Source organism: Stegostoma tigrinum, chromosome 16 (genome assembly GCF_030684315.1).
Source record: "Stegostoma tigrinum isolate sSteTig4 chromosome 16, sSteTig4.hap1, whole genome shotgun sequence".
In the NCBI taxonomy this organism is placed as follows: Eukaryota; Metazoa; Chordata; class Chondrichthyes; order Orectolobiformes; family Stegostomatidae; genus Stegostoma; species Stegostoma tigrinum.
This window is the reverse complement of record NC_081369.1, coordinates 67985533-68011658: the sequence shown is the minus strand read 5'-3', so window position 1 is coordinate 68011658 and position 26126 is coordinate 67985533. Positions and strand designations below refer to the sequence as shown.

Sequence of the window (26126 nt, the reverse complement as noted above, 5' to 3'; positions counted from 1 at the left end):
TTCAGCAAAATAAGTTTCAGAAACAGACCTAAGTATTTAAAGTTGTGCTTAGTGAAAACTTTTGATTCTTGTATAGAATTTTAATGGACAAAATCATATGTATATCTTAAAAACAATTAAACCAGTGTTGACATGATACAAAAAAAATCTATGCCAAAAAGAAGCATTTTCACATAGGGTAATGGAAGCAGACTCAAAAGCAAATTTCAGGGAGGAATTGGGGAAAGAGTGAGGGAATGGAATTACCTAAATAGTTGTTTCAAAGAACTAGTATTGGCACAATGGGTCAAATTGTGCTGTATGATCCAAATGGAAAGGATGGACTAGGGTGGAAATAGGAAGGGTGCAGTAACAATGCTGGGGCTGCACTACAGGCCTCCCAACAGCAATTCAAGATATGAATTAAATTAGTTTCTTCAAATCTTAAAATCAGCTACAAAGCAAAACGCTTTTACAAACTTTACATTGTTAGAACAAAGGACAACATCAAATCACACTGACGCAAGAGCACAAATTAGCAAATTATCAATTAAAAAGCTGCAAGACCGCTTGTCTAAAAAAAATTTCATTCAATGATAACATATATTGTTCTCCCTCTCTCATCATTGTCTTGTTATTGGGTCATATACCTTCTTCAGCAATCTCACCCATTTCTACCCAGCCATCACCAATCACCGAAAGGCAAGTAAGTATCAAAGCTATTTCTGTGTGCCTTCAAAGATCTGAGTGATGATTTCAGAATTCCACTTCAGAAAAATCAACACAAGGTCTCAACACAAAATAGCTCTACCAGCCGACAAAACTACTGCAAATACTTCACAGTCCCATATTTACACCTCAAACACAATTGACACATTTACCAAAACTTCAGCATAAACTGACATCACCCTAGGGATAAGGAGCAAAATCAGGAGATGTCACAGTCAAATTCAGGCTGGGCAATGCTTCAGAGTTTAGCCTCTGCAGCTTCTGGAAAGAGGAATGGTACTTAGTCTTGCGGTTGTAATGCAGATCTCAATATCACACCTTAGGAACAATATTTCGGCCCTGAAAAGGAGTTCAACACAGGTTTATAATTTTGATCCCTGAATTTAGGGGTTAAATTATGGAGGAGAGATTAGGCAAATTAGGCCTGTTTTCTGTAGAATTTATAAGGTTAAGGGGTGTTATAATCAATGCTTTCAGGACAGTAACAGGTTAAGGCAGGATAGTTAAAGTATTTCCACTGGTTGAACACTCTCGAACCATGGGGCATACTGTAAATATTACAACCAGGCCATTCAGGAGAGATGTTAGAAAGCACTTATACATGCAAAGAATAGTGGAAGTTTGGAACTCTCTTGCTCAAACAGCCAGCATTAATTCAATTGTTACATTGAAATCTAAAATTAAGAATTTTTTATTAAGTGAAGGCATCAAGGGATATGGGCCCAAAGCATACATATGGAGTTAGGCCACAGCTCAGACCAAAGGTCACACGATCTTATTGAAAGGTGAAGCAGACTTCAGGGGCTGAATTGCCTACTCCTGTTCCCATATTCTTTGACAAACAAAGAGATAAACAGCTGAACATCATGACTCAAACTCCCCAACTTCTTCATCAGGACAACAGTAATATTCTACGAAACAGATCTGTCCATCTTCATTCCGGATCATATACTGTAAGGACAGAAATCCACGGTTATCTGTACGGAGCGAAACTTTACAGGACAGAGCCAAGGCCTTAATAGATGGCTTCAATAATGAGATTTTATACCTGACAAGAGAGAACACAATTAAATTCAGATAACACAAAATGGAAGCAGCTGCAGTAATGAGAATGCAATCAATACATCACCCTACCTATTACATTGAGTCTGGTTGCAATGGAATGCCTCAATCATATCAGAGTCTTTCGGATAATCACAGTGTGTGCTTCCTGCATTCCCAAAAGTAGATAACCTGAAACAGAAATGGTGCTTAAAAGCAGTTTGTGAACAAGAAATTAAAAAAGATGATAACATAAGATAACAAGTGGTAATGACACAGAAGGGCAGTTTTCCATAATGACATGAAAAGGTAAATTACAAGTCTGAAAACAGAGAGTGGAGACAATGACTACGGCTAAATAATAGAGCGTGAAGCTGGATGAACACAGCAGGCCAAGCAGCATCTCAGGAGCACAAAAGCTGACATTTCGGGCCTAGACCCTTCATCAGAGAGGGGGATGGGGTGAGGGTTCTGGAATAAATAGGGAGAGAGGGGGAGGCAGCCCGAAGACGGAGAGAAAAGAAGATAGGTGGAGAGGAGAGTATAGGTGGGGACGTAGGGAGGGGATAGGTCAGTCCAGGGAAGACGGACATGTCAAGGAGGTGGGATGAGGTTAGTAGGTAGGAGATGGAGGTGCGGCTTGGGGTGGGAGGAAGGGATGGGTGAGAGGAAGAACAGGTTAGGGAGGCAGAGACAAGCTGGGCTGGTTGTGTGGTGCAGTGGGGGGAGGGGACGAACTGGGCTGGTTTTGGGATGCGGTGGGGGAAGGGGAGATTTTGAAGCTGGTGAAGTCCACATTGATACCATCGGGCTGCAGGGTTCCCAAGTGGAATATGAGTTGCTGGTCCTGCAACCTTCGGGTAGCATCATTGTGACACTGCAGGAGGCCCATGAAGGACATGTCATCTAAAGAATGGGAGGGGGAGTTGAAATGGTTCGCGACTGGGAGGTGCAGTTGTTTATTGCGAACCGAGCGGAGGTGTTCTGCAAAGTGGTCGGTTTCCCCAATGCAGAGGAAGCCACACCGGGTACAATGGATACAGTATACCACATTGGCAGATGTGCAGGTGAACTTCTGCTTAATATGGAAAGTCATCTTGGAGCCTGGGATAGGGGTGAGGGAGGAGGTGTGGGGGCAAGTGTAGCATTTCCTGCGGTTGCAGGGGAAGGTGCCAGGTGTGGTGGGGTTGGAGGGCAGTGTGGAGCGAACAAGGGAGTCACACACAAGCGAGTCACTCTCCGACACCTTCTCCTACCGCCCCCTTGATCATGACCCCACCCCCGAGCACCAAACCATCATCTCCAACACCATTCATGACCTCATCACCTCAGGGGACCTCCCACCCACAGCCTCCAACCTTATTATTCCCCAACCCTGCACGGCCCGTTTCTATCTCCTTCCCAAAATCCACAAACCTGCCTGCCCTGGTCGACCCATTGTCTCAGCCTGTTCCTGCCCCACCAAACTCATCTCCACCTATCTGGACTCCATTTTCTCCCCTTTGGAGGAAAGTTTAAGGGAGATATGCGAGGAAAGTTCTTTACACAGAGGGTGGTGGGCTCCTGGACCGCGTTGCCAGCGGACGTGGTAGACGCAGACACGTTAGCGTCTTTTAAGATATATCTGGACAGGTACATGGACGGGCACGGAGCAAATGGACACAGAACGTTAGAAAATAGACGACAGGTTAGACAGAGGATCTGGATCGGCGCAGGATTGGAGGGCCGAAGGGCCTGTTCCTGGGCTGTCGGTTTCTTTGTTTGTTTCTGGTCATCTCATTATAGGAAAGATGTGGAAGCTTTAGAGAGGGTGTTGAGGAGATTTACTAGGATGCAGCCTGGACTGGAGGGCAGGTCTTATCAGGTAAGGTTGAGATAGCCAGGGCTTTTTTCAATGGGGTGAAGAAGGATGCGAGATGACTTGACAGAGGTGTACACGGTCATGACAGGCATAGATAGAGTGGATAATCAGAGACTTTTTCCCAGAGTGGATCTGACAATTACAAGGGGACATAATTTTAAGGTGACTGGAGGAAGGTGCAGGGGAGATGTCAGAGGAAGGTTCTTCACAAAGAGAGTGGCTGTTGTGTGGAATGCACTGCTGGCAGTGGTAGTGGAGTCAGATACTTTAGAGACTTTTAAGCAACTTACATGGAGGATAGTAAAATGTAGGGCATGCAGGGTACATTGATCTTAGTAGGGTAATAGGTTGGCACAACATCATGGGCCAAAGAGTCTGTACTGTGCTGTACTGTTCAATGTTCATGTTCTATCTCAGTCCTTAAAAGGTTTACCCCTTATCATTAAACCATTACCCCTGTTTCTGCACTCGCCCACTATCAGAGACATCCTTCCTGTATTTAACCTGCCTAGTTCTGTTAGAACTTTACAGGTTTCTATAAAATCTCCCCTCATTTTTCTAAACTCCAGTGCATACAATCCTAACCAACTCAATCTGTCCTTGTACATCAGTCCTATCACCTCAGGAATCAAAATTGGTAAATGTTTGCTGTAGTCTCTCTATAGCAAGTACATCCTTCTGCAGATAAGCAAACCAATACTGCATACATTATTCCAATGCCCCTCATAATTGCAGCAAGACATTCTTGTTCCTGTATCTGAATCCTCTCAAGGCTATGACGGCTAAGTTTGCTTACTGCCAGCTGTACCTGCACATTTACTTTTAGCAACTGGCGGACAAGGACACATGACCAATTGAATATCCCTCTCTCAATTTACAGAGAAATAATAATCTGTATCCTATTTTTGCTGCCAAGGTGGATAACCTTCCACTCACATTATACTTCATTTGTCATGCATTTGCACACTCACTCAGCCTTCCAAATTACTCTGCAATATATCTATATCCTCCTCACAGATCAACCTCCCAACCAACTTTATGTCAACTGAAAATTTTAGATATTACATTTACTTCTCTCAAGTAAATTATTAACATACATTGTGATTGACTTGGGTCCTACTATCAATCCCTGCAGCTCCCCAATTCTCACCGCCTACTATTCAAACAAAAATTATTCCTATTCTGTTTCTGTCTGGTAATCAATTTTCTATGCATTTCAATGCACGACCCTAATTCCATAAACTTTTATCTTACATGTTAATGTTTTATAAGGAAATTTATTGAAAGCCTTCTGAAAGTCCAAATAAACCACATCCATAAACCCTGATCAACTCCACTAGTTGTTTTTTTGAAGAATTCCAGTAAATTCCTCAAGCAGGATTTTGTTTTTGTAAATCCACACTGACTGTGTCTAATTAGATAGAAGCAAAATATGAATTTAGTTTGTCAGCCATTTCTTTATTCCACATTATACATTTCCCCATTTCTATCACTAAGGGGCCTACATTAGTTGTCACCAATCTTCTTCTCTTTACATAGGTACAAAAATTTTTGTATCAGTTATGTTCCCCACAAGCTTACTCACAAATGCTATTTTTCCCTTCTTAATCAATCCCTTGATCTTCCTTTGCTGACTTCCAAACTGTTCCCAATCCTCAGATCTATTGTTTTTTCTTGCCAATCAATGGCTCATTTTTGTATCTAATACTCTCTAACTTCCATTGAAGGCCATGGCCTGCCCAATGTTCTCTTTGCACTCTTGCACAAAACAGGAATAAACAATTTATGTCTATCACCCATTTGCTCTTTGAATGTTTGGCACTGCCTACCCACCATCACTCTTTTCAGTAACATTTCCCGAACCATTGTTGTCAGCTCCCATCGCATACTGTTGTAGCTTCCATTGTTAAGATTCAGGATCCTTGTCTCAGAATCAACTACCACATTCTCCACCTTGATGGGGAATTCTATCATATTATCGTCGCTATTCCCAACGTGTTTCTCCCAATACACTACCAATTATTGCGCTCTCATTACACAATGCCCAGTATAGAATAGCCTGTTCTCTGTTGGTACTCAACATATTGGTCCAGAAAATCATTCCATATACACCCTAGAAATTTCTTGTCTACAGGAAGCTAAAAGGGGCCATGATACGTCATTAACAAAGAGGGTCAAGAAGAATCCCAAGGCTTTTTGTGCATATATTAGAAGAAAAAGGGTAGCAAGGAAAAGGAGGGGAGTTACACATGGAGACTCAGGAAGTGTGGGAGATCCTTAATGAGCATTTTGTATCAGTATTCACCAAGGAGAAAGAAATGACTGATGTTGAGGTCAGGGATGAATACTCTAGAGAATGTCAATACAATGAGTATCCTAAATTTCATTAAGGTAGACAAATCCCCAGGGCCGGATGGGGTCTATCCTAGGTTACTGAGACAGGCAAGGGAAGAAATAGCTGGGGCATTAGCAGATATCTTCCTATCCTCTTTGATCATGAGCAAGGTTCCAGAAGACTGGAGATTAAGAAAGGAAGCAGGGATAATCCAGGAAACTATAAACTGGCGAGCCTGGCGTCTGTGGTCCAGTTAATCAAGATCCCGCTGTATTCTCAGATAACCTTCTTCACTGTGCAATATACCACCAACCTTGGTGTTATCCACAAACTTACTAACCATACCTCCTAAATTCTTTTCCAAATCATTTATATAAATGACATGCAACAGAAGACCCAGCACTGATCCTTTTAGCACACTGCTGGTCACAGGCCTGCAGTTTGAAAAATAACCCACTACCACTGCCCTCTATCTTCTACCTTGAAGCCAATTTTGTATCCATAGAACATAGAACATAGAAAAGTACAGCACAGTACAGGCCCTTCGGCCCACGATGTTGTGCCGTGGAATAATACTAATCCAAAAATAAAATAACCTAACCTATATTCCCTTCAATTCACTGCTGTCCATGTGCATGTCCAGCAGTCGCTTAAATGTCACTAATGACTCCACTTCCACGACTACCGCTGGTAAACTATTGCATGCGCTCACAACTGTCTGGATGAAGAACGTTGCTCCAACGTCTCCTCTATACCTTCCTCCTAACACCTTAAAACTATGACCCCTTGTGGCAGCCAATCCTGCCCTGGGGAAAAGTCTCTGGCTATCGACTCGATCCATGCCTCTCGTTACCTGGTACACCTCAATCAGGTCACCTCTCTTCCTCCTTCTCTCCAGAGAGAAAAGTCCAAGCTCAGTCACCTTCTCTTCGTAAGACCAGCCCTCCAGTCCAGGCAGAATCCTGGTAAACCTCCATTGCACCCTCTCCAAAGGCTCCACATCTTTCCTACAATAGGGCGATCAGATCTGGACACAACATTCCAAGTGTGGTCTCACCAGAGTTTTGTAAAGCTGCAGCATAACCTCGCGGCTCTCAAACTCGATCCCCTGTTAATGAAAGCCAAAACACCATATGCTTTCTTAACAACCTCATCCACCTGGGTGGCAACTTTGAGGGAGCTATGCACTTGAACACCAAGATCCCGCTGTTCCTCCACACAGCCGAGAATCCTGCCTTTAATCCTATATTCAGCATTTAAGTTCGACCTTCCAAATTGCATCACTTCGTGTTTGTCCAGGTTGAACTCCATCTGCCATTTCTCAGCCCAGCTCTGCATTCTGTCAATGTCTTGCTGAAGCCTGCAATAGCCCTCGATACTATCAACGGCACCTCCAACCTTTGTGTCTTCAGCAAACACACTAACCCACCCCTCAACCTCCTCATCCAAGTCATTTATAAAAACTACAAACAGCAGAGGCCCAAGAACAGAGCCCTGCGGGACACCACTCAGCACTGACCTCCAGGCAAAATATTTACCATCTACAACCACTCTCTGTCCCCTGTCAGCCAACCAATTCTGAATCCAGACAGCCAAATCACCCTGTATCCCATACCTCCTGACTTTATGAATGAGCCTGCCGTGGGGAATCTTATCAAATGCCTTGCTGAAGTCCATGTACACCACATCCACTGCTCAACCCTCGTCAACCTGTCTCGTGACTTCCTCAAAGAAGTCAATAAGATTTGTGAGGCATGACCTGCCCCTCACAAAGCCATGCTGACTCCCTGTAATCACTCTATGCTTTTCCAAATAGAATCCATTGGCTAGCTCTTCCTGGATCCCATGGGATTTAGCCTGGCTCGACAACCCACCATGCAGTATCTTGTCAAAAGCCTTGCTAAAATCAGTGTAGATAATGTAGATAATTGTCTGGTCAATGCCTATCTATTTCATTTATAATTGAATCTTCTACAACAATTACATTTTTACAGTCCCCATGAATTTGGCCATTACAGTTTGCTTCTGTGGAGCCATTTCCAAATTTTCAACCAACCAACAGTATCTAAAGCGATATATCTGTTTCTCAAGAGTGGCCACAAAGGATTCTTGCATGACCTGGCTAGTTCTCTTACTCTGCCTGGTGGTCACCCATTTCCTTTCTGCCTTTTTAGCCTGTGGTCTGATCACCTCTCTATACGTGCTGGCAAAGTTTAAGAGACATTCAGATGGATGCATGAACATGTAGAGAACTGGGGGGTCAAAAACCATTCTAAGAAAGGTCATTGGACCCGAAACATTAACTCAGCTTTCTCTCCACAGATGTTGCCAGACCTGTGGAGATTTCCCATCAATTTATGTTTTTGCATTAGAGCTGCGAAGTCTTTCTGCAATTGTATAATGTGTTGGTGATACCACATTTGGATCATCAATATGGTTGCCTCCGAAGTGCTGTCTGGACAGTTAGGGCTGGGAAACAAATGCTGGCCCAGCCAGTGATGCCATGACAGTAACATGCATGAATTAAAACAAAAATCTGAAGTATTATGAGCAGTTTTGCTCCCTTTATTTAAGGAAGAATATTGTTACACTGAAGGTAGTTCAGCTGCAGATAAGCTGCAGAGCTGGGCTGAGAGGTGGCAAATGGAGTTTAATGCAGACAAGTGTGAGGTGATGCACTTTGGCAGGAGTAACCGGAAGGCAAAGTACAGGGCTAATGGTAAGATCCTTACCATTACATGGTGGTGTAGATGAGCAGAGAGATCTCGGTTTCCATGTACACAGATCCTTGAAAGTTGCCACCCAGGTTGACAGGGCTGTTAAAAAGGCATCCAGTATTTTAGCTTTTATTAATAGAGGGATCGAGTTCCGGAACCAAGAGGTTATGCTGCAGCTGTACAAAACTCTGGTGCGGCCACACTTGGAGTATTGTGTACAGTTCTGGTCACTGCATTATAAGAAGGATGTGGAAGCTTTGGAAAGGGTGCAGAGGAGATTTACTAGGATGTTGCCTGGTATGGAGGGAAGGTCTTACGAGGAAAGGCTGAGGGACTTGAGGCTGTTTTCATTAGAGAGAAGAAGGTTGAGAGGTCACTTAATTGAAACATGCAAAATAATCAGAGGGTTAGATAGGGTGGATAGGGAGAGCCTTTTTCCTAGGATGGTGACGGCGAGCACGAGGGGGCATAGCTTTAAATTGAGGGGTGAAAGATATAGGACAGATGTCAGAGGTAGTTTCTTTACTCAGAGAGTAGTAAGGGAATGGAACGCTTTGCCTGCAACAGTAGTAGATTCACCAACTTTAGGTACATTTAAGTCGTCATTGGACAAGCATATGGACGTACATGGAATAGTGTAGGTTAGATGGGCTTGAGATCGGTATGACAGGTCGGCACAACATCGAGGGCCGAAGGGCCTGTACTGTGCTATAATGTTCTATGTTCTATGTAGTTCAGACGAGGTTTACTAGGATGATCCCTGCTATGGAGGAATTGTTGTATGCGCAAAGGCTCATATGAGAATAAATTGGTACTTTTCTCACTGCAGTTTCGAAGAATAAGAGGAGATCTCATTGAAAATAGAAGATTCTTAATGGGCTTGACAGGGTTAATGCTGAGAAGATGTTTCCCCTCTTGGGAGAGTCGAAGACCAGACCATATAGTCTCAGAATAAAGGGGCACCAATTTAAAACTGAGATGAGGAGGACGTTCTTCTCTCAGAGGGTTGATAGTCTTTGGAACTCATTGCCATGGAGAGCTGTGGGAGTAGGGTCCTTGTACATATTTAAGGCCAACATAGGTCAGGGAATCAAGGGTTAAGGGGTAATGGAGGAAGGTGGTTATGAGAAATGTTGAATTAGCCATGATCCGAAGGAATGGCAGAGGGGCTGAACAGCCTATTCCTATTTCTACTTCTTGTAGTGGGGGCTGAAAAACTTCTGCTGAGCAAAATGTAAAAGTTAGAATGTTGAAGAAAATCAGACACAGATTATGATGCTCCTTTGTTAAGGCCTTTTTGAGTTTGAAGTTAACTCAGTACCTGAAATTGGGATTTTCTGGAGACATTGTGATCTGTAGCACCTCACTGCTCATATCAAGCTCGGCAAAAGCCTCCCGAAGGCTCTCTGATTGCAGAATTATTTTATTCACAACATTTGTGCTACAGAAGTCAAAGTCAAGTGTTTCCTCTGGTTCCTGAGTCTGAATCTTACAGACAGTTACCACACCACTCTCCTCCAGAAACAGTGTCAATGGATATCCGTATCCACGATAACACATCCTCAGGGCTGTTGTCACTCCTACAAAGGAAGGAAGTGATCGATAGCTCCAGTTCAATGTTCAGTCATTTCACTTTTAAAACTGTATTTTAATGGGTTCAAGTCTGAAATTATCAAAATACTTCTACCTGGCAGGGAACTTGCACTAAATATTGTGAGACAGTCAAGGAGAACTGTTAGATTTATTACAAACATCACAGAGTCCTCCTCAATTCGAAATTCTTGAAATATACATGCCTAAAAACAACAAATGTTTAAAAGTGAATCTTCAATGGAAGAAACCATACAGTTCATTGGGGAGAGAGTTAATGAGGATATGAATGAGAGCTCCCTGTTCCTTCTCCCATTCCTATGCCAAGGAACCCCTCCTCAAAACCCCTCCCGTCCCCCATTCTTGTAAGACCAGAAGACATAGAAGTAAGAATAGGCCATTTAGCCCATTGAGTCTGCTCTGTCATTCAATGAGATCATGGCCAATCTAATAACCCTCAACTCCAATTTTTTGCCTTTTCCCCAACACCCTTGATTCCTTGACTGGTTAAAAATCTGTCAATCTCAGTCTTGAATATCTTTTATGACCAATTCTCAAAAGCTTTCTGCAGTAATGAATTGCACAGATTCACAATTCAAGAAATATCTCTTCATCTCTTCCTTAAATGTACAACCACTTATTCTCAGATGATGCTTTTGAACAGGCCCTTTGTCCCACCATGTTGTGCCAAACATGACACTAAACAAAACTAAACCCTTCTGCCTACCATTGGTTCATATGCCTCTATTCCTCCCATATTCATGCACTTATCTAAAAGTCCCTTAAATGCCCCTGTCGAATCTGCCTCCACCACCAACCCCTGGCAGTGCATTCCAGACTCCTACCACTCTCTGCAAAAATAAACTTATCCCTCATATCTCTTTTGAACATTTCCCTTCTAACCTTAAATGCATGCCGCCTAACATTGCACATCTCAACTCTGGTAAAAAAAAGATGCTTATCATCAACCCCAACTATGTTTCTCATCATTTTACAGACTTCTAACAAGTCTCCCTTCAGCCTCTCAAGAGAAAACAAAACAAATTTTTCCAGTTTCTCCTTATAGCCCGTACCCTCTAATCCAGGCACCATTCTGGTAAACCTCTTCTGCACCCTCTCCAAAACCTCCACATCCTTCCAGTAATGTGGCATCCAGAACTGAACATAATACTCCAAATGTGGCCTAACTAAAGTCTTATAAAGTTGCAATGTGACATCCTGGCTCTTGTACTCAATGCCCCGACCAAAAAAGGCAAGCATGCCACATGCCTTCCTAACCAAACTATCTACTTATGTGGCAACTTTTAGGGAGCTATGGAGTTGAACCCAAGATCCTTCTGTAAATCAATGCTATTCAGAATCCTGCCATTAACAGCATATTTTTCCTTAACATGTGATTTTCCAAAATGCAGAACCTCAAACCTGCTCGGACTAAACTCCGTCTGCCATTTCTCCACGCGTATCTGCAACTGATCTATGTCCCACTGTATCCTTTGACAACCTTCTACATTATCCACAACTCCACCAATCTTTGTACCATCTGCAAACTTACTTACCCACCCATCTATATTTTCATCTAAGATAATAAAATGTGAGGCTGGATGAACACAGCAGGCCAAGCAGCATCTCAGGAGCACAAAAGCTGACGTTTCGGGCCTAGACCCTTCATCAGAGAGGGGGATGGGGAATTTATTCCAGTTCCCTCTCCCCATCCCCCTCTCTGATGAAGGGTGTAGGCCCGAAACATCAGCTTTTGTGCTCCTGAGATGCTGCTTGGCCTGCTGTGTTCATCCAGCCTCACATTTTATTATCTTGGAATTCTCCAGCATCTGCAGTTCCCATTATCTCTGATACTATATTTTCATCTAAGTAATTTATATATATCACAAACAGCAAAGGTCCCAGTATGGATCTCTGTGGAACACCACTAGTCACGGACTTCCAGCCCGAAAAACACCCTTCTGACAACATCATAGGAGCAGAAATTAGGCCATTCGGCCCATTGTGTCTGCTCTGCAATTCAATCATGGCTGATAAGTTCCTCAACCCCATTCTCCTGTTTTCTCCCTGTGACCCTTGATCCCCTTAATAATCAAGAACCTATCTATTACTGTCTTAAATGTATTCAATGACCTGGCCTCCACAGCCTTCTATGGCAGTGAATTCTATAGATTCACCACTCTCTGGCTGATAAAGTTTCTCTAAGGCTGTGCCCTTGGGTCCTAGTTTCTCCTACAAATGAAAACATCTTCCCAGCATCCACTCTGTCCAGGCCATTCAGTATCCTGTAAGTTTCAATTAGATCCACCCTCATCTTTCTAAACTCCAATGAGTATACGCCCAGCATCCTCATACTTTCCTTATATGTTAAGCTTTTCATTTCTGGCACCATTCTCGTGAATGTCCTCTGAACCCCCTCTGGGGCCAGTACATCCTTCCTGAGATATGGGGCCCAAAACTACGCACAATAATCCAAATGTGGCCTGATTAGAGCCCTACAAAGCCTCAGTAGTACATCTCTGCTTTTATATTCAAGTCCTCTCAAAATAAATGCCAACATTGCATTTGCCTTCCTAACTACTGACTCAACCAGCAAGTTTACCTTGAGAGAATCCTGGACTAGAACTCCCAAGTCTCTTTGCACTTCAGACTTCTGAATTTTCTCCCCATTTAGAAAATAGTCCATGCATGGCCAAAATGCATGGCCTCACGCTTAGCCAGAATGCCCACAGTGCCTTCATCTAGATCATTAATGTATTAAGTGAAAAGCTGTGGTCCCAGCACCAACCTTTGCAGAACACCACTTGTCACCAGCTGCCATCCTAAGACCCTTTTATCCCCACTCTCTGCTTTCTGCCAGACAGCCATTCTGCTATGCATGCTAGGACCTTGCCTGTAACACCATGGGCCCTTATCTTACTCAGCTGCCTCCTGTGTGGCACCTTGTCAAAGGCCTTCTTGAAATCCAGGTAGATAACATTCATTGGCTCTCCTTGGTCTACCCTCCTCGTTACTTCCTCAAAAGAATTCTAGCAGATTTGTCAGGCATGATCTCCCCTTGATGAAACCATGCTGACTTTGCCCTATTTTATTCTACACTTCCAAATATTCAGAAATCTCATCCTTTACAATGGATTCCAAAATCTTACCCACAACTGAAGTTAGGATAATCGGCCAGTAATTTTCCATCTTTTGCCTTACTCTCTTTTTAAACAGGGTGTCACATTATCTACTTTCCAGTCCTCTGGGCCCCTGCCTGACTCTAGTGATTTCTGAAAGATCACCCCTAAGACTTCCACTATCTCTTCAGCTATCTCTTTTAGAACTTTGAGTTGTAGTCCATCTGGTCCACCTTCAGGCCAATCAGTTTTATTAGCACCTTTGCCTTGGTGATAGCCACCATACTCAGCTCTGCCCCCCAAATCTCTTGAATTTTGGGGACATTACTCATGTTTTCCTTCCATTGTGAAGACTGATGCAAAGTAGTTATTTCAGTTCCTCAACCATTTCCTTGTTCCCCATTACTCTCTCTCTACCAGCATTTTCCAGCGGTCCAATGTCCACTTCTGCCTTTTATATATCTAAATAAACTCTTACAGTCTTCATTTATATTATTGGCTAGCTTATCATCATATTTAATTTTCTCCCTCCTTATTTAGTTTTTTGTTGCCCTGTTTGTCTTTGTAAGCTTCCCGATCCTCTGGTTTCCCACTGCCCTTCACCACATTATATGCTTTCTCTTTTGCTTTTATGCTATACCTAACTTCCTGAGTCAGCCATGGTTGCCTCATCCTCCCTGTACCATGCTTCTTTTTCCAAGGGATGAATTTTTGCTGTGTCTCCTGAATTACTCCCAGAAACTCCTGTTATTGCTGTTCCACTGTCTTTCCTGCTAGGTTCCTCTTCCAGTCAATTCTGCTCAGCTTCTCCCTCATACCTCTGTAGTGGCCTTTTTTCAGCTGCAAAACTGTTGCCTCTGATTCTATCTTCTCCCTCTCAAGCTGCAGAGTAAATTCAATCATATTATGATCACTGCCTCCTAAAGGTTTCTTCACTTTAAGCTCCCTTATCAAGTCTGCCTCATTATACAACACTAAATCCAGTACTGCCTGTTCCCTTGTGGGCTCCACCACGAGCTGCTCCAAAAAGCCATCTCATAGACATTCCACAAACTCCTTTTCTTGCAATCCACGACCAACATGATTTTCCCAGTCCACTTGCATATTGAAATCCCCCATGATCACTGTGGCTTTGCCTTTCTTACACTCCTTTGCTATCTCCTAGTGTGTCTTGCGCCCCATCTCCTGACTACTGTTTGGAGGCCTGTATACACTCCAACTATGGTTTATACCTTTGCATTTCCTCAATTCTACCCATATAGATTCTACACCATCTGATCCTACTTCGCTTCTTCCTGTTGACTTAATTTCATTTCTTACTAATAAGGTAACCCCACCCCATCAGCCCACCTGCCTATCTTTTCGATAGGATGTATATCCTTGGATATTCAGTTCCCAATCCTGATCCACTTGCAACCATGTCTCATGATGCCTACCACATCATATTTGCCAATTTTGATCTGCGCGACAAGTTCATTTACCTTATTCCTTACACTGTATGCATTCAGATATAACACCTTCAGTCCTGTTTTAACCCTCCATCTTCTTATTGTCATTCATTTTTCTCCCACGAGTTTGATTGCTATCCAAACACTCTGTCCTATTTGTGTCTGTGCTGGAGACTTTAATAACCTCTCCTAAGTTCTCTTTCCCTGTCGTTTCTTTCATATTTTTCCATGTAACTGAATCCACCACTACAGATTTTAACCTACTGCTTTGTTTCCCACTGGGGCAAGTTTCACCATTCCCTTCACCTCTGACTTTCTAGTTGAAAGTCCTGTTGACCAGCCTATTTACCCTTTTCACTTGAACACTGGTCCCAGCTCGATTCAGGTGGAGACCATCCCACCAGTACAGATCCCTCCTGTTCCAATACTGATGCCAGAGCCAATGAAAAGGAACCTCTCTTGCCCGTACCATTCTTTTGGCCACGTGTTTACTTCCCTTATTCTCATATCCCTATGCTAATTAGCATGGGGCTCAGGCAGTAATCCAGAGATTATAACCCTTGAGGACATGTTCCTTAATTTGGTTCCGAACTCCTATAATCTCTGAACAGGTGCTCTTTTCTCTTGCCTATGTTGTTTGTTGCGGCATGGGCCACAACTAGATCCTCCCCCTCCCGCTCTAATATCATGAGGCTATCATGAGGGACCTTGTCAAAAGCCTCACTAAAATCCATGTAAACAACATCCAATGATCTATGCTCATCGATCACCTTTGTCACCTCCTCAAAAAATTCAATCAAGTTTGTAAGATATGACCTACCCTGCACAAATCCTATCCTTAAGGATTCTTTTCAATAGCTTCCCAACCACCGATGAGAGACTCACTGGTCTGTAGTTTCCTGGATTGTCTCTATTTCCCTTCTTGAACAGAGGAACATTAGCTACTTGCCAGTTCCCAGTGGCGAGGAAGGATGCAAAGATCTTGGTCAAGGCCCCAGCAATCTCTTGTCTTGCCTCCCTCATTAACCTGGGGCAGATACCATTGGGCCCTGGAGACTGATCCACCTTAATGCTCTTCAAGAGATCCAACGCCATTTCTTTCTTAATCTCAAAATGCCCTAGCATATTTGCATGCTCCACACAAATCTCACCATCCTCCATATCCTTTTCCTGGTGAATACCAATGCAAAGTACTCATATAAGATCTCACCCACATTCTCTGCCTCCAAGCATAAGTTCCCTCCTTTATCTTTGAGTGGTCCTACCTTCTCCCTCATTATCCTCTATAGAATACCTCGGGATTCCCTCTAACCCTACATGCCAAGGTTATTTCATGGCCTCTTACTCTTCTAATTTCCTACTTGCCTTATATTCCACATGGGACCTTTCAGATTATAGCTTCCTAAACTGTACATATGCTTCTTTTCATTCCTTTTGACGAAATTCTCAAACTGCCTTGTTATCCACAGGTCCCTTACCTTGCTATCCTTATTCGTCCTCCTTACTGGAACATGCCGGTCTTGAACTCTTATCAACAGGTCTTCAAATAGCTCCCACATGTCAAATGTGGACTTGCCTGATAACAGTTCCTCCCAATTAACACTCCCTAGTTCCTGCCTAACACTGACACATTATGCCTTCCCCCAGTTTAGTACCGTCCTGCAGGGTGCTGAGTTATCCTTGTTTCATGGCTATCTTAAAACTTAGGGAGTTGTGATCAGTGTTACCAAAATGCTCTCCCATCGAAAGTTCTGTTATCAGGCTGGGCTCATTAGCCAATGCAAGGTCCAGTATGGACCCTCCTCTAGATGGACTAACCACATGTTGTTTCAAGAAACGCCCTTGAATGCACTTAACAAATTCTACCCAAGCAGCTGTTTAAAGTTTTTGAAAAGGTTTGCAATTCAGGTTGTGGATGAGGTTGTAGCCTTGCTTGCTGAGCCAGTGAGTTTGGTTGTAGACATTTCATCACCCTGCTAGGTAACATTGTCAGTGTGCCTGAGGTGAACTGTTGGTGTTCTGTCCCGCGTGTTATTTATATGCCTCGGTTGGCTGGCGTGACAGTCATTATTCTTGGTTCTGTTTTTCAGAGGTTTGTTGATGGAGTTCCGGTTGGAATGCCAGGCCTCCAGGAATTTCCTAGCATGTCTCTGTTTGGCTTGTGCTATTATGGATGTGTTCTCCCATTGTATTTTGAATATTGTGTTAATTTTATTGGTAGTGGGTATGGGATCCTTTACGTTCGTCAGTAGCTGTCACAGGGTATACAAATACTGTATACCATATATATGTAAAATTCCACGCAAGGACTGTGAGAAACATTACATAGACCAAACTGGAAGAAAACTGACAATAATGGACACACTAACACCAACTAGCCACCAAGAAACACGACCAATTCTCACTGGTCTCAATACACACGAACAAAGAAGGACACAAATTCGACTGGGACAACACATCTATAATAGGATGAGCGAAACAGAGACATGCCGAGGAATTCCTGGAGGCCCAGCATTCCAACCACTCCATAAACATATCAACAAACACACTGAAAAACAGAACCGGAAGTAATGCCAAACACCCCAGCAAACCGAGGCATATAAATAACAAGTGGGACAGAACACCAACGCTTCACCGGAGGCACACTGACAATGTTACCTAGTAGGGTGTCAAAACATCTGCAACCAAACACACTGGCCCAAGTCTACAACCTCAAATTCTGCCCCTTCTAAGCCTCTTGCTCGAAGGGAGCCCCAGTCAATATTGGGCAAGTTAAAGTCACCCTCTTATGACACCTCTGTTATTATTGCAGCTTTCCATAATCTGTCAACATATCTGTTCCTCAACCTCTTGGTAGTTGTTGGGAGGCCTATAGTATAATCCAAATAGAGTGATTGCACCCATGTTATTTTTGAGCTCTACCCATTTAACCTTAGTGGATGACCCCTCCAGTTTGTCTCCTCTTGGGTGTAGATGTATAGAACATAGAACATAGAACAATACAGCGCAGAACAGGCCCTTCAGCCCTCGGCGTTGCGCCAACCTGTGAACTAATCTAAGCCCCTCCCCCTACACTATCCCATCATTATCCGTATGCTAGTCCAAGGGCTGTTTAAATGCCCCTAATGTGGCTGAGTTAACTACATCTACAGGCAGGACGTTCCACGCCCTTACCATTCTCTGAGTGAAGAGGCATTCTCCCTGATTGATAATGCAACTTGTTCACCTCTTTTACCTTCCTTTCTATCTCATCTAAAACAACGAAAACCTGAAATGTTGAGCAGCCAGTCCCGTTCCTCTCTCGACCAAGTAATTATTGGCCACAATGTCATATCATAGTCCCATGTACTGATCCAAGCTCTAAGCTCATCTGCCTTACCTATAATACTCATTGTGTTGAAATAAACACAATTTAGCCTGTTAGCACCATCATGTTCATTCATCTGTCTCTGCCTGTCTTTCCTTTCTGAATTACTGGTCTTAAAATCTACAAAGACCAAAGACCAAAGACCAAAGGCCAAAAAAAATTACAGCTCAGGAACAGGCCCTTGCCTCTAAGCTGCGCTAATCCAGATCCTCTATGTAAACCTGTCACCTATTTTCCAAGGATCTGTATCCCTCTACTCCCTGCCCATTCATGTATCTGTCTAGATACATCTTAAATGAAGCTATCGTGCCTGCCTCTACCACCTCCGCTAGCAACGCGTTCCAGGTGCGCACCACCCTATGCATAAAGAACTATCCACACATATCTTCCTTAAACTTTTCCCCTCTCACCTTGAAATCGTGACTCCTAGTAATTGAGTCCCCCACTCTGGGAAAAAGCTTCATACTATCCACCCTGTCTATACCTTCCCCTCAATCCTCCTACTTGCTAACCAGTTGCTCCAGTTCCCAGCCCCCTGCCGCTCTAGTTTAAATCCTCCCAAGTAACACTAGCAAAGTTCCCTGCCAGGATATTGGTTCCCCTCCTGTTTAGGTGTGACCCATCCCTCTTGTACAGGTCACCCTTGTCCCAGAAGAGGTGCCAATGATCCTAGAACCTGAAACCCTGTCCCCTGCACCAGCTCATTAGCTGCATATTCAACTGACCAATCTTCCTATTCCTTGCCTCACTAGCATGACGCACTGGTAGTAACCCAGAGATTACCACCCTCAAAGCCTTGCTATTCAGCCCCTCTCCTAACTCCTTATACTCACTCTGCAGGACTTCATCTCTCTTTCTCCCTATGTCATTGGTACCAATGTGTTCCGTGATCACTGGCAGCTCACCCTCCCCCTTAAGAATTTCATGCAAACACTCAGAGACATCCTTGACCCTGGCACAGGGAAGGCAACACAGTATCATGGATTCTTGGAAGCGGCCACAGAAACACTGTGTCCCTAACTGCCGACTATTATTGCTCGCTTGGATCTTCCCGACCCTGCTACACAGTGGAGCTAAGTGTGGTGCCACAGATCAGGCTGCTGCTTTTATATTCCCCTGAGAAGCTATCCCCGCCAACAGTATCCAAAACGGTATACCATTTAGAGAGGGGAATAGCCACAGGACCTCTACCTTCCTGCCTCTCCTGATGGTCACATATCTACTGACTGAACCTCTGGTATGACTACCTCCCTGTAACTAGGGTCTATCACACTGTCTGCACCCTGTACGCTTCTCGGTGAGTCCAACCACCGCTCCAACCGAACAACGCTGTGAGGTGCTGTAGCCGGTCACACTTACTGCAGATGTAGTCGGCAGGGACACTTGACTATTCCCTGAACTCCCACACCTGACAGGAGGAGCACACCCCTGCCCTAACTGCCATCTCTGTGCCTTCACAGTAAGAAACATAAAACAGTCTTACCTTGCCTGTCTTACTCAATGAACCGCAGCATTCACCTAAGTTCACACTTACACCAACTAGCTGCACTGATTGGTTCCTTGAATTACACTGCAATCTTTAAAAGCAGACCAAATACCCTGTAGGCTACAACAGTCTTCCTGCCAGTCTCTCCTAATGTGTCTCGTCTTTTTTTTTGGTTAGAGTTGGAAGGAAGGATGGAAACACTATAGTAATGTAATGTTTGGGGCTTACTGTTCCTTGAAAGTGAGTTCATCCTCACTCTGATGAACGATCATAGTGACTGCACTGAATTTTCCAAGAATGCTCAGCGAAGTCTGCCTATTGAGATCTTTCTGGTTTTAAACTCTGCAATCAGAGAAATGACCCCTCCACAGCTATCCTCTCAAGTTCTTGAAAAATCTTGACCTCTATGAATAAGTCACTTCTTATTTTTCTAAATACCAACTACCAACCTAATCAACTTCTCCTCACAAGACAGTGCATCCAGACTTGGTGTCAGCCAAGTGAACCTCCTTTACACTCTGTCCAATACCAATATAATTTTCCTTAAATAAGAGGCCCAGAACTGTTCACAATATTCCAACTGTGTTCTGACTATTGCCGTGTATTGTTTTATCAAAACCTTCCTATTTTTTTCATTCCATTCAAATAAAAAGGCCAACATTCCACTTCCTTTCCCTCTTGATTGCTGAACTTGGATACTAGCTATTTGTGATTCATGGTTGAGGACTCTCAAACCTCTTTGTCCTGTAATTTTCTGCAGTTTGTCCCTATTTAAATAATACTCAGTTCCTCTATTCTTCATGCCAAAGTTCCCATGTAATATTCTATTTGCCAAATTTTTGCCCACTCAGTTAACCTATCTATATCCAGCACTGAAAGAGTCAGGAGAGATGTACAGCACAGAAGCTCTCTCGACTCTGACAGTACCATGAGAAACAACTCATTCAGACCCGGGATTTGTCCATTTTTATACTTGCCAAAATCCCCAATATCTCCTTATTCATAGAATCACAGGGTCATAGAGATGTACAGCATGGTAAAAAGGCCCTTCGGTACAACTCATCCATGCTGACCAGATAGCCTAAATTAATCCAGAATTTGGCCCATATCTCTCTAACCTTTCCAATTCATATACCCATCCAGATGCCTTTTAAATGTTGTAATTGTACCAACCTCCACTATTTCCTCTTGCAGCTCATTCTCTACACACACCCACCCTCTGTGTGTAAAAGTTGTTCCTTAGGTTCCTTTTAACTCCTTGCCTTCTTAACTTAGATCTATGCCCTCTAGTTTTGGACTCCCCTATTCTAGGGAAAAAGACTTTAACTATTCACCCTATCCATGCTCCTTGTGATTTTATAACTTCTACACAGTTACCCCATAGCCTCTGATGCTCCAAGGAAAATAGCTCCAGTCTGTTCAGTCTCTCCCGATAGCACTAAACCCCAATGCTGGCAACATCCTTGTAAATCTTTTCTGAATCATTTCAAGTCTCACAACATCTTTCTTATAGCAAGGAGACCAGAATTGCACACAGTATTCCAAAAGCGGTCTAACCAATGTCCCATTACAGCCGCAACATTACCCCCCAACTTCTATACTAAATATACTGACCAACGAAGGCAAGCACACCAAATGCCTTCTTCATTACCATGTCTACCTGTGACTCCACTTTCGAGGAACTATGAACTTGAACCCTAAGGTCTCTTTGTTTGAAAACATGCCCCAGGATCTTACCATTAAGTGTACAAGTCCTGCCCTGATTTGCCTTGCAAAATACACCACTTCACGTTTATCTAAATTAAACTTCATCTGCCACTTCTTGGCCCGTGTGCCCATCTGATCAAGTCCCTTCGTACTCTGAGGTAAATGTCTTCACTGTCCACTAAATCACCAATTGCAAACTTACTAACCTTCCACCAATAACCTCTGCCTCCTACTTTCAATCCAAATTTGTATCCAAATGGCCAGTTCTCCCTGTATTCCACGTGCTTTAACCTTGCTAACCAGTCAAACATAGAGATAACAGGTTAATAAAATGTGAGGCTGGATGAACACAGCAGGCCAAGCAGCATCTCAGGAGCACAAAAGCTGACGTTCGGGCCTAGACCCTTCATCAGAGAGGGGGATGGGATGAGGGTTCTGGAATAAATAGGGAGAGGGGGAGAGGCGGACCGAAGATGGAGAGAAAAGAAGAAGAAAAAAAGACCACCTATCTTCTTGTCTTCTTTTCTCTCCATCTTCGGTCCGCCTCCCCCTCTCTCCCTATTTATTCCAGAACCCTCATCCCATCCCCCTCTCTGATGAAGGGTCTAGGCCCGAACGTCAGCTTTTGTGCTCCTGAGATGCTGCTTGGCCTGCTGTGTTCATCCAGCCTCACATTTTATTATCTTGGATTCTCCAGCATCTGCAGTTCCCATTATCACTCAAACATAGAGATAACGTCCGCCGCTCTGACTTCATCAATCTTCTTCGTCACTTCTTCAAAAAATGCAGTCAAGTTAGCGAGCCATGACTTCCAACATGCAAAGCCATTTTGACTATAGTTAATCAGTCCTTGCCTTTCCAATGTAAACCCTGTCCCTCAGAATCCCCTCCAACAACTCATGATGTCAGGCTCACTGGTTTATAGTTCCCTGACTTTTCATTATCATCTTTCTTAAATAGTGACACTTCATTAGCCAACAAACAGTCTTCTGGCACCTCACCCGTGGCTATCCATGATACAGATATCTCAACAAGGAGGCCAGCAATCACTTCCCTTGCTTCCCACAAACCTCTAGGTACACCCAATTATGTCTCGAGAATTTAACCACGTTTATGCGTTTTAACATGTCCAGCACCACCTCCTCTGTAATATGGAGCGTTTAAGATATCGGTATTTATTTTTCCAAGTTCTCTAGCTTCCATATCCTTTTCCAAAGTAAGTGCTGATGCGAAATATTCATTCAGTATCTCACCTACCTCCTGCAGCTCCACACATCGGCAGCCTTGCTTCTTTTAGGGGCCCTATTCACTCCCTAGTTAATCTTTTGTTCTTAATGTATTTGTAGAGTCCCTTTGGATTCTTCTTAGTCCTACCATGTCTCCTTTCTTCCCATCCTGATTTCCCTCGAGAATACTCCTATTACCCTTATACTCTTACAAGGATTCACTCGATCCCTGCTGTCTATATTTGATAAATAATTTCTTCTTTCTGGGCCTCAACTCTATGGTCATCCAGCAATTCCTCACTTACCAGCGTTGCCCTTCACACTACCGTATTTTTTGAAGGTTTCCCACTTTCCAGACATCCATTTTCCTGTGAATACCCAACCCCCAACATCCCCCAATTAACTGTTGATACTTCTTGCTTAATCAGACTTACTCCAATTTAGTTCTTTAACATTTAGATCAGGTCCAAGCTTTTCCACGACTGTTTTAAAATGAATAGAATTATAATCACTCGGTCCAAACTGCTCCCCCATTGATACCGCAGACACTTGCCCTGCCTTATTTTCCAGGAGAAAGACACATTTGCCTTTTCTCTAGTAGGTACATCCACATACCAAATAAGAAAACTTTCTTGTGTACACTTTACAAATTCCTCTCTGTCCAAGCCCTTAACATGGCAGTCACAATTTATGTCTGGAAAGTTAAATTGCTTTACAGTTACACCCCTATTATTCTTACTGATAACTGAGATCTCGGTACAAATTTCTCAATTTTCCGCTGACGGTTCCTCTGTAGACTCTTTGGTTATCCTCACCTCTTAACTTTCCAAATTCTTTTTTGTATCATCCAAAATCTTGTTGATAATACAATCACTTCCCACATCCAAGTCATTCCTATACAACTACAAAAAATTCCACAGTATCTCTTTTCAGACTCCAGACTCAGCCCCAAACTTGCCACAACTCCTTTCCTTCCCTCTCCCAGGGCCCGGTATCTGCTCTTTCCCCCTTCCTCTGTCCAAAGCCCTTGGCATTTTTACCTCCTCCCCCAGTATCGTCCCATGGCCCCTAAACTCCAGAATTCTCCTTCCCCAACTACCCTGCACTGTATCCTCCACCCTGGATCCTCTCCCACAACCCCAATTCCCCACGCACACTCCCTTTCCCGATCCCCCCCTCATATCCTCCGTAACACCATCCCCGATGAATTCTCACACCTGCCCCCCACCCAGATATTCCCACACTACCCCACCCGCCACCAAACCTCCCTCACACCCTCCCCTGGCACCACCCCTCACAGTGAACCCCCCCACCTCCCAATACCCCTCTCAATCCCTCATACCCTCCCCGACACCACCGCTCACAGTGACCCCCACAACCGCCTCACACCGTTCCCACCTCCCACCTCCCAATCTCCCCTCAATCCCTCACACCCTCCCCCGGCGCCACCCCTCACACTGACCCTCCCAATCCCTCACACCGACCCTCCCAATCCCTCACACCCTCCCCCGGCACCACCCCTCACACTGACCCTCCCAATCCCTCACACCCTCCCCCGGCACCACCCCTCACACTGACCCTCCCAATCCCTCACACCCTCCCCCGGCACCACCCCTCACACTGACCCTCCCAATCCCTCACACCCTCCCCCGGCACCACCCCTCACACTGACCCTCCCAATCCCTCACACCCTCCCCCGGCACCACCCCTCACACTGACCCTCCCAATCCCTCACACCCTCCCCCGGCACCACCCCTCACACTGACCCTCCCAATCCCTCACACCCTCCCCCGGCACCACCCCTCACACTGACCCTCCCAATCCCTCACACCCTCCCCCGGCACCACCCCTCACACTGACCCTCCCAATCCCTCACACCCTCCCCCGGCACCACCCCTCACACTGACCCTCCCAATCCCTCACACCCTCCCCCGGCACCACCCCTCACACTGACCCTCCCAATCCCTCACACCCTCCCCCGGCACCACCCCTCACACTGACCCTCCCAATCCCTCACACCCTCCCCCGGCACCACCCCTCACACTGACCCTCCCAATCCCTCACACCCTCCCCCGGCACCACCCCTCACACTGACCCTCCCAATCCCTCACACCCTACCCCGGCACCACCCCTCACACTGACCCTCCCAATCCCTCACACCCTACCCCGGCACCACCCCTCACACTGACCCTCCCAATCCCTCACACCCTACCCCGGCACCACCCCTCACACTGACCCCCCCAATCCCTCACACCCTCCCCTGGCACCACCCCTCACACTGACCCCCCCAACCCCCCTCACACTGACCCCCCCACCTCCCCTCACACTGACCCCCCCACCTCCCCTCACACTGACCCCCCCACCTCCCAGTCCCCCTTCAATCCTTCACGCCCTCCCCTGACAACCCCTCACACTGACACCCCCCCAAATCCCTCACAACCTCCCCTGACACCCCCCCTCACGCTCTCCCCTGACATCCCCCTCACACTGACCCCCCCAATCCCTCACACCCTCCCCTGACACCCCCCCAATCCCTCACACCCTCCCCTGACACTCCCCCTCACACTGACCCCCCAAATCCCTCACACCGACACCCCAAATCCTTCACACCCTCCCCTGACACCACCCCACTGACACCCCTGAATCCCTCACACCCTCCTCCCAATCCTTCACACCCCACCCCCGACACCCGCCCGATGAACTCTCACACCTCCCACCCCCCCGGTACCTGGATGAACGCGTTCCCCTGGACGCTCTTGGCGGCCTCAGCTGTCACCCTGATGCCGTTAGCGGAGGCGAACACCGTCGCCTGGTCTCGGAAATTAACGGCTTTAAGCAGATTTGACAGATTCCGCACATTTTCTAAACTGGCGACGAGAACAAACCGTTCGGCTCCCGCCTCAGGCCTGGGCTGAGGCATTGCGCCCACGATCGGTAAAACTCCAGGCCCAGGCTTCAGTCACGGTTAGGCCGCAGCTGCTTCCGCGGAGTCTCAGCTCCAGGCAGCAGACAGATACAACAGGTTTGAATTGATGAATAAATCTTCGGCACTTACAGCCAACTAAACCATTCAATCACCATTGAAACCGTAGGAGGCCATTCAGCCCGTTGTGCCTGTGCAACGCTCGGGCTGTCCTTCAGCTTTGTCTGTTCAATTCCCTCCTTTGGCGCCGCGCCCGCCAAACTATCAAACACAACCTGTTGCTGCTGTCAAAATGACCCTCCTCCAGGGATCGTTTATGTCTTCTAACAACTCTCTTAAATCTGTGCAACTCCATCAGCCTCCTGTACCCTAAATAAAACAAACTCAGCCTCCTGTACCCTAAATAAAACAAACTCAACCTGTCCTTCAGAACTGATACTTTTCATTGCAGGCAATATCCTGGTGAATCTCCTCTGTAACCTCTCCAGTGTAGTCATACAAAAAAAGAACAAAGAAAATTACAGCACAAGAACAGGCCCTTCGGCCCTCCAAGCTTTTGCCGATCCCAGATCCTCTGTCTAAACCTGTCACCTATTTT

At 45.0% G+C, this 26126-nt stretch overlaps 1 protein-coding gene across 1 annotated transcript; it reads right to left on the bottom strand.

Annotated features, from left to right (window-relative positions):
- rad1 (RAD1 homolog (S. pombe)) lies at nt 1-26126 on the bottom strand. Its single transcript, XM_059651830.1, has 5 exons — nt 25334-26126; nt 10350-10458; nt 9984-10242; nt 1843-1941; nt 1-1756 (listed from the first exon to the last, which is right to left on the bottom strand). The coding sequence occupies exons 1-5, from the start codon at nt 25523-25525 to the stop codon at nt 1573-1575; spliced, it is 843 nt and encodes a 280-aa protein (XP_059507813.1). The 5' UTR covers nt 25526-26126; the 3' UTR covers nt 1-1572.